Source organism: Nansenia antarctica (assembly GCF_963989245.1).
Source record: "Nansenia antarctica genome assembly, chromosome: 10".
Taxonomy (NCBI): domain Eukaryota; kingdom Metazoa; phylum Chordata; class Actinopteri; order Argentiniformes; family Microstomatidae; genus Nansenia; species Nansenia antarctica.
In genome coordinates, this window is record NC_137680.1 from 34076386 (window position 1) to 34085880 (window position 9495).

At 47.9% G+C, this 9495-nt stretch overlaps 1 protein-coding gene across 1 annotated transcript in view; it reads left to right on the forward strand.

Moving 5' to 3' along the window:
- Positions 1–4063: 4063 nt before the first annotated feature.
- Positions 4064–9495, forward strand: part of LOC308166910 (kinesin-like protein KIFC3) — a gene marked incomplete at both ends in the record, with an annotated part of 46988 nt that continues 41556 nt past the window's right edge. The window contains 4 exons of the mRNA XM_080541235.1: positions 4064–4162; positions 5122–5218; positions 5368–5546; positions 8257–8509. Coding sequence (XP_080397361.1) covers positions 4064–4162; positions 5122–5218; positions 5368–5546; positions 8257–8509 — 628 coding nt within the window. The remainder of the gene's footprint in view (positions 4163–5121; positions 5219–5367; positions 5547–8256; positions 8510–9495) is intronic.

Below are 9495 nucleotides of genomic sequence, written 5' to 3' on the forward strand. Positions count from 1 at the left end.
AAAGAAGAGATTTGGTGAGGCTGCATTCTCATTTTATGCACCCAAATAGTGGAATGCACTGCCAGTTTACATTAGGGATGCAACCTCAGCACATACAGGGCCGGTTTCAGAGACAAGGCTTAAGCCTAGTCCTGGACTAAATCACACTTTCAATGTAAAATCTCCATTGAAGATGTTTTTTAGTCTAGGATTAGGCTTAAGCCTTGTCTGTGAAACCGGCCCAATATGTTCAAGTCAATACTAAAAACCCATCTTTTTAATATTGCCTTTAAATGACCCAAAAAAATCATTACGATTATATAATGATTGGAGCACTTTGAGCTGCAACGTTTGCAGGAAAAGCACAATACAAATAAAAGTTATTATTATTATTAGTATTATTATTATTATTATTATTATTATTAACCAACCACTCAGATTTACAAATGCTTCCTATGTGTCTGTCGTCATAACCCTACCACCCTCCCTGTCCCCTCCTTCCTATCCTCCTCTAGGACCATAGAGCCCCAGCGGTGGGTTTCTACCTTCTGGGACTCTCCGCAGGCTTCTCCACCCTGTCTTCCTTTAGCTCGTACCAGACGTTTCTCCAGAGGGACCTGGAGTGGGCCGGGGAGGTCCTGGCCCCGCCGCTGGTCTCCTGCGGGTTCCTCTGGCTCAGCCAAGACCACGCCACGGCTCACGTGCTCCTGATCGGCTCGTGTCTTCTCCCGGGCCTCTGCGATTGGCTGTCGCGAGACGGAGTGCTACTGATGTCCTACTGCTTGGCCCTGTCGTCCCTGTCCTGCACGCTCACGGTGTGCCTGTTTGCCGGGAACGCGGCAGGGGCCGTGGGCGGGGTAGCGCTCAGCCTGCCTGCGCTGGTCCTCCCCAGGGTGGGGGCCGAGGCTCTCTCTACACTCCTATCTCCAGGAGCCACGACTGGAGGACTGCTCAAGTGGATCCTGAAAGGGTCCATGGTGATAGGATGTGTGGCCTCGAAGCGGGCTCTGAGACAGTACCTGTTGGAACTGAAGGGATTGGACTGGAACATTCTGACGAAATGATTAAACCAGCGTGGTCATGTATGACAGTGATTAAACCAGCGTGGTCATGTATGACAGTGATTAAACCAGTGTGGTCATGTATGGCAGTGATTAAACCACCGTGGTCATGTATGACAGTGATTAAACCACCGTGGTCATGTATGACAGTGATTAAACCAGTGTGGTCATGTATGGCAGTGATTAAACCACCGTGGTCATGTATGACAGTGATTAAACCACCGTGGTCATGTATGACAGTGATTGGAGTTTGATCTCATCTCATTTGCCTATAGAGCCAGTGCTGGAAGGGAAGATGTTCTATTTCTAGTAGCTGAAATGGGATGAAGGGATTATTGAAGGAAGCAAATGAAAGCAACGATGCATGTGACTTCTAATGATGTCAGCCTGCCAGGTTAGAGGTCACATCCATCACGGCTCTTGACGGTGGATGAGGACTGAGTCCAAGGCCCTGTTCCACCAAACAAAGCAGCTCATTGTCAAGGGAGCCCTGCCACTGTATACACTTGCTTTCTTATGCATCCAAAAAGCACTGTTGGAAATCTGTCTGGCTAATGACTAGGCTATATGAAGTAGTTTTATGTGACAAAAAAGAGGAGATTTGCCTACATATATGGCTTAGGCCTACTTACAGCTAAAACAATAATGATTGTATATAAGCTAGGCTAATGCTTGTATTTATTGATTCTTAGCATGTGATCATATTGCAACTTTAATCTTGAAATCTTTTTTTATTTTGTAATTGTAACAATCCAATTTGACTTTCACACCATTTATTAGAAATTATACAACAGTTAGTTCCGACCAAGTAATTTGATTGGACAAGAGGCATTCCATGAGTGCCGATAATACAGTATAACAGCACTGGGACTTTTAACTATAGGTATCACTCCGAAATGACCGTTAATACAAAGTAGCTAGCCTGCAGATGTTTGTGTTCAGGCTACTAGGCAACAGTCCAGTTGCGGAACTATTTTTGGTTGACGGAGCCAAAATAAATGATTAAATAAACAAACTAATCATAATCTGTTGTCACTTATTACTGTTAACTAATAAATTGCGCTGTAGAACTGTTGTATAACCATAATAATCCATAAACATGATTAAAGTTCCTCCATAAACATGATTAAAGTTCCTCCATAAACATGATTGAAGTACCTCCATAAACATGATTGAAGTACCTTGTACCTCCATAAACATGATTGAAGTACCTTGTACCTCCATAAACATGATTGAAGTACCTTGTACCTCCATAAACATGATTGAAGCCTTGCAGATGTGTGTTCCTCACTGCTAGGCCAGTGACACCCAGGCCACGTGTGCTTGTGTGAACATGCTCAGGTGTGCTTGTGTGAACATGCTCAGGTGTGCTTGTGTGAACATGCTCAGGGTTCCACCTCACGTTCACTCTGCTGCCTCAGCAGAACACACTGGCATGTAACCAAACCAGATGCAGATCACTTCCCCCTGTGTGTGCATGTGTTGTGTGTGTTGTGATCAACATTGACTTTGTTAAAGGATGTGGGGGGTTTTCTGTGCATGTTTTGATGCATCCAGGAAATCAGCCTTTCTTTTCCCATAAAGTGTGGCCAAGCAAGTATCTTCCTTTAGATAGACGCTGAGTGGACACTGCAGAACTGCTTCTAGTCCCTGGGCTCCTGGACTGTCGAAGGCCAAGCTCAGCACTTTACAATCTGCAGACACCCACGGCTCCAAGTCCAGCTCAGCCAAACCTAATTTAAGGGCAGATTTAATTAAGGACACACCCACTTGTGAATTACCTCATTTACACTTGTTGTACTAATAGATCTTTGTGTTCGAAGGGAGCGTAAACAACAATAGACACTTGAATGAATCATACATACTACCCTTGATTATATTTACGTGTATTGCATTTACATATTATGTATAGCAAAGTGTGATTTATTTTGGTAAATAGGTTGTCATTTATTCAATGTTTAGGTTACAGAATGCGTTAGGAAAAAAATGTCATTGTCAAAAATGATGACATCATCTTTAGGATTTATGAATTTGACTCCATGTACAGAACTCTCCGCTTCCCACTGTGCTGTTGTCGTGCCTCTCCTTTGGTAAACACATGTTTCCGTTGACACAAACATAAACAAAGGCCGGCCCAGATCCCTTCCATGTGAGTACCCATCAGATAGCCTGGCTGGTCTCCTCCACCCTGCCTCTGGCTGCTGCAAGGCTGGGTCACCTGGAGGTCCCCAACACCACAATGAATCTCCATCTCTGCCACCACACCACTGCAGAGGATACGAGAGTTGCACTGAGCATGCCCACTGGAGCTGCAGCCTGTGGATGGAGCGGAGAGGAGGAGGAGAGAGAGTGGTGGGAAGGGGAGGGGAGTGAGAGAGAGTGGTGGGGAAGGGAGGGGAGTGAGAGAGAGTGGTGGGGAAGGGAGGGGAGTGAGAGAGAGGCAGGGATTCACACAAGAGGTGCACAGTGCAGGGATGCTGCTGCTGCATCATAGAGGCGAGGGGCTGCACGGGGGACGTCACCGTTGACAACGAGGAGAGACGGAATGTCCCTGAGGAACGGGGGAATGTGGGATGTCTGGGACGGATATCACCTGTGAAATGACGACGTGATGTAACAAGAGAAAAGAAAACTCTTCTTCTGAATAATAGAACGCAGCGACGTTTCAGTAAAAGAAACCAAAAAGATCAAGGCAGATCTGTTTTTTATTATGCTAATGAGCCTGTCAAAGTGGAACGGATGAGAACCCGCTCGTCCAGCCTCTCTGTGGTCAGTCCGTCAGTCCCGTCAGTCAGTCCGTCAGTCAGTCCGTCAGTCCCGTGTTCCATCTTCAGGAACATAGATGAGGGTGTCTGGGAAATGACGGGATGCGTAGCGGCGTTGTCAACCCGTCTCTCTGTCTCCCTCCTGCAGTGTGACTCTCCCAGGTGTTGAGACAGTGTCCAGTGTCTCTCTGGTGAGTTAGAGCTGCTGTCACTGTCCACAGTGACTCCCAGGACTGGGGGGCTGGGGAGGGGGTGAAGATGTATGCCTTCTACTCCCTGTTAGTCTACATCTTCTACACTGTCTTCAAGGAGAAGGAGGAGGAGGAGGAGGGAGCCCTAGAGGGGGCATGTGGAGAGGTAAGTCTAGCCCTAGAGGGGGCATGTGGAGAGGTAAGTCTAGCCACAGCATGCCTCAGTATCCCCCCCCACAGAGTTTCCTTTTGTCCTGTGATCAATAGACCCTCGCCAGCCCAGGAACATGTACCACGTTAACACCACGACTCAAAGCAGAGACGCTGCTAGATCACGTGAGATAGATAAGAACCCATTTGTCTAAGGGATAATAATCAGTCATTCCCAAAACTGTTTTATTCTGATAATATATATACATGATCTACCTTGAGATCAGCTTCATTGTTTACTATGCATCATCTGTGGGGTAGACTATAGATAATAATAATAATAATAATAACAACAACAATAATAATAATAATAATAATAATAACTTTTATCAGTATAGCGCTTTTCCTGCAAACGTTGCAGCTCAAAATGCTCCAATCATTATATAATCATCATTTAATTATTTACTCATTTAAGGCAATATTAAAAAGATGGGTTTTTAGTCTTGACTTGAACATATTATGTGCTGAGGTTGCATCCCTAGTGTAAACTGGCAGTGCATTCCACAATTTGGGTGCATAAAATGAGAATGCAGCCTCACCAAATCTCTTCTTTTGTACATGTGGTACACAGAGAAAACCAACGTCAGAAGACCTGAGAGCTCTATTGGGCTGATATGCTAGCAGAAGACCTGAGAGCTCTATTGGGCTGATATGCTAGCAGAAGACCTGAGAGCTCTATTGGGCTGATATGCTAGCAGAAGACCTGAGAGCTCTATTGGGCTGATATGCTAGCAAAAGGTCTTTCAGATATTCTGGTGCTGTGCCAGAGCTTTATAAACAAGCAGATATGTGAGCGTTCGACAGTGTTGGGGGACATTGCAGGCGTGCAGCGTGTGTATGTGTGTATTCTCTGTGAGATGTCAATATTTTGTACATGAATCACTGTTTCTGTCACCCTGACGTTGCTGTGGCCAGGAGCCAGGACGTGTTTCCATGGAAACAAGGAGCAAGAGGAGAAATGGCCCCACCCCCAGGATGAGAAAAGAGGGGGGTGCCATGTTGAGTGACTCAAGTGAGAAAAGCCTTTCAGTAACATTATGTTTATCAACAGAAAGACAGTTCTCCATTTCCTACTAGGTGATTCCCATTATTAATGAGATGGATTACTTGCGATGGAATGGAGGAAATTCATGCACTTTTTTTCGATCTCCATTCTTCCAGGCAGTGGCAGTGACAGTGACGGCCTGTCCCCTAGTGATGAAGACGACGGTGATGGTGGTGAGGGGGGCGGTGACCTCCCAGATGTCCCAGCATGCACTCCTCTGGCTGCCTTTCTGTCTTTTAAAGAAGAGACAGAGAAGAGGAGGGTCTCCCACATACCGCTGGAGACAACAGGAAAGGTACACCCCCCCCAGGACCTCCACCACAAATAACCTTGTTCAGAAAATCAGCTCTTTGTTCACACAGTGGTCTGAGTGAATGAATTAATTAATTAATTATGTTTATTGTCATTGTACGGGTACAACGAAATTGAAGTGCAAACCCTTGGTGCTAACAATCAAAATTGATTGAAAACCTTTATTGTCCCCAATGGGGAAATTTTGTTGTCAAACAGCTCAGTTAGGGCAGAAAACATTCAGTACAGAAAACAGAAAAACATTCAATAAAATACATAAAACAGTGCAGGCTCAATAAGTAAAAAGTTCCAAAAGTTCCAGCTCCAGGTCTCCCCCACCCTGCAGGGCCTGGTTGTAGAGTCGGAGTGCAGCTGGAATAAAGGACTGTCCAAATCTTTTTGTACTTTGACGGGGGAGAACAAATCTGTGGCTGAACTTGCTCCTCATCCCTGCCAGCTCGCAGTACATCGGGTGGGAGGGATTGGCCAGCATGGCCGCCAGTTTTTTCCCCATCCTCTGTTCTGCCACCACCTCTAGGCTGTCCAGCCCGGTCCCCACCACAGAGCTGGCCTTCTTCACCAGTTTGTTTAGCTTCGCAGCATCCCTGGCACAGATGTTTCCACCCCAGCAGGCCACGGCGAAGAACAGAATGCTGGCAACCACCGACTGATAAAACATTTGCAGCAGCTTGTTGCAGACACCGAAAGACCTCAGCCTTCTCAGGAAAAACAGTCTGCTCTGCCCTTTCCTGAGAAGAGCCTCGGTGTTGTCAGTCCAGTCCAGTTTGTTATTAATTTGTACTCCCAGGTACCTGTAGGAGTCCACCCTCTCGACTTCCACCCCCTTGATGGTGATGGGGGCTGGGGTCCTTCTCTTCCTCCTAAAATCCACCACCAACTCCTTTGTTTTGCTGGTGTTAAGCAAAAGGTAGTTGGTGTCGCACCACTGCACGAAGCTCTCCACCAGGGCCCTGTACTCCTCATCCCTGTCGTCTGTGATGTAACCGACGATAGAGGAGTCATCCGAAAACTTCTGCAGGTGGCACTGGTCGGAGCTAAACTGGAAGTCGGAGGTATAGAGGGTGAAGAGAAAGGGTGACAGAACAGTTCCCTGGGGGGCACCGGTGTTGCACACCACCACCTCAGACTGACAGCCCTGCAGTCTCACATACTGACGCCTGTCTGTGAGGTAGTTGTGGATCCAAGCCGTCAGGGAGTCCTCCACACACATCACTGCTAGTTTGTCAGCCAGCAGTGATGGCTTGATAGTGTTAAATGCACTGGAGAAGTCGAAGAACATGGTCCTCACCATGCTCTGTGGCCTCTCCAGGTGTGTGTAGGCCCTGTGCAGCATGTAAATGATGGCGTCCTTCACCCCCATGCTCTCCTGGTATGCAAACTGCCGGGGGTCCAGGAAGTCCTTCACCTGGGGCTTAAGGTGTTGCAGCACTAGCCTCTCCAGGATCTTCATGACCTGTGGTGTCAGGGCGACAGGTCTGTAGTCGTTTGGGGTGCTGGGCCGTCCCTTCTTTGGCACTGGGACGATGCAAGAGGTCTTCCAGAGCTGTGGCACCCTCCTCAGTCTTAGAGATAGACTGAAGAGATGTTGGAATGTGTCCGCCAGCTCTCCAGCACACACCTTCAGAACCCTGGGGTTGATGTTGTCTGGACCTCTGGACTTGTTCACATTCACCCTGGAAAGCTGCCTTCTCACCTGCTCAGATGTTATAAAGCTGTGAGTACCGGTGTCTCCAGGTGTGAAGCATGCTCCCTGGCTCCTGGTGTTGGTAAGGGGAGGCAGTTGCTGCTGGGGTGCTGCTGGGGTGTCAGGGGGAGTGGGGGCTACTGTTGCCAGGGGTGCGGTACATTGGAGAGGGGAGGAGAGGGTCGGGGGCTGTGGGGGGTGACAGGGGGATGGGGGGGGGTGACAGGGTCGGGGGCTGTGACAGGGTCGGGGGCTGTGACAGGGTCGGGGGCTGTGGGGGGTGACAGGGGGATGGTTGGTCAAACCTGTTAAAGAAGCAGTTCAGGTCATCCGCCTGCTCTCGGGTCCCCTCCACCACAGTATGTGGCTGCTTGTGGCCCGTGATCTTCTTGAAGCCCTTCCACACCTCCTTGGAGCTGTGGGCCTCTAGCCCGCCCTCCAATTTCCTCCTGTATTCCTCTTTGGCTGCTCTCAGCTCCTTCTTCACCTCCTTCTGAGTGGCCCTGGCTCCCTCAGTGTCCCCTGCCTTAAACAGCCTCCTCTTCCTTTTCAGAAGGTTCTTGATGTTCCCATTTATCCACGGCTTGTTGTTAGGAAAGCACCGTACCTTTTTAATGGGGACGATGCTCTCCTCGCAGAACTTGATATAGTCTGTGACACAGTCTAGCAGACCATCTATGTCCTCCCCGTGGAAAACACTGTCCTAAGATAATAAAAAACAAGAATGAGACATAAATAGGGGGATATACCTAAAAGTAATCGGTAGGAATTTGAGTATGTATCTATTATGTAAACGTATGTACTTATATACACTATATGGCCTATTCACAGGGGGGTATATAGACAGGGGGTGTTAGCATGTAACTATGTACTTTTTTTTAAACATATAAACTGGCAGCAGTGGAAGATCAAAACTGCATAAATTAGCATAATATAAGTACGGGTACAATACATACATTCAGCCCTTGGTGGAATTAATATATTCAAACCCACACGTTGTCTTGTCCAGTTGGCAGAGTCTCCCCTGGTGGCCGTGATTTCCCACCTGCTGACTTTTCTGGAGCAGTACTCCCACCTGCAGCAGCTGCAGCAGCAGGCGGACCAGTACCGCGTGCAGCTGAGGAGACACCGGGCTCAGCACCGCCGCCAGATGAAGGCCCTCCGAGCCTCCTACCGCCAGCGGCTCCGGGACAAGAACAGCATCATCACCAGCCTGGAGGAAGTCATCATCCAGCAGCCCAGCCCCAGCCCAGGGAGCGACGGTGAGAGAGAGAGAGGGGAGGGGAGGGGAGGGGAGGGGAGGGATAGAGGTGTGAACTAGGTGTGAAGGTGCTGGTGGGGGGAGGAGGGGTGGTGGGGGAGGAGAGGTGGTGGTTTATATGTGAATGTGAGCTATGAGATTCATAGACAGCAGAGCGATCTAAAAGTACTGGAGTCGACAATTTTAAACAATATTGTGATTTAATCATTACGGTCCATCTATACATAGAAAGAGTGATGTGGAAAAACCAGTGACATGCAGCAGGCCTGCTGAGAGAACAGTAGCTAATGAGCAGGTGGCTCAGTGATCAGATCTGTGGGGTTAGAGACATTAGAGATGACATCAAAGGACTGGAGAGGACCTCAAAGTCTTGGACGCAGGAGGGATCTGTTCTCCGTTAGGTTCTCCAGATGTTCTGTGGCTGGAACAGGAGGACATCGTACCCTGACCAACCCAACCAACTCATTTGTATCTGTTTGTGTGTGTGTATGTGTGTGAGTGTGTGTTTGTGTGTGTATGTATTCGTGTATATGTATCACAGTGAGCCTTGCCAAGTAGTGGTTAGACGTCTCTCTTACACATGACTGACATTTCCCTGATGGTGAAATCTGTCAGATAAGCAAATGAGGTGATCTAGGCAGCTACCTGCAGGGTAAGGGTTCTTTAAGTGGAAGTCCTTAGGCGTTCCCGTCTCTCATTATGTGAGGTAAAGAGATCTGGATGCTGAGAGTCTTTGGCACTTGTCCAATGACTCAGTTGCTTTATGTCATAAATAAAACATCCCCGTGAGTGCTGTTTTTTCCTCCACACAAGTGCACTTACAAGCTCCGTCACATGCTAGCACCCACGTGTACCCGTGTTTGGTTAAAAATAGCTCGGATGAATTTCCAGTGTTATGGATGACCTGGGAAGAGAGCTTTGCTTTTTTGAGGTGCTATCAAGACCTCCTGTCTTGTTCTTCAGGCAGCTCTGATGTTTGATTTTGTG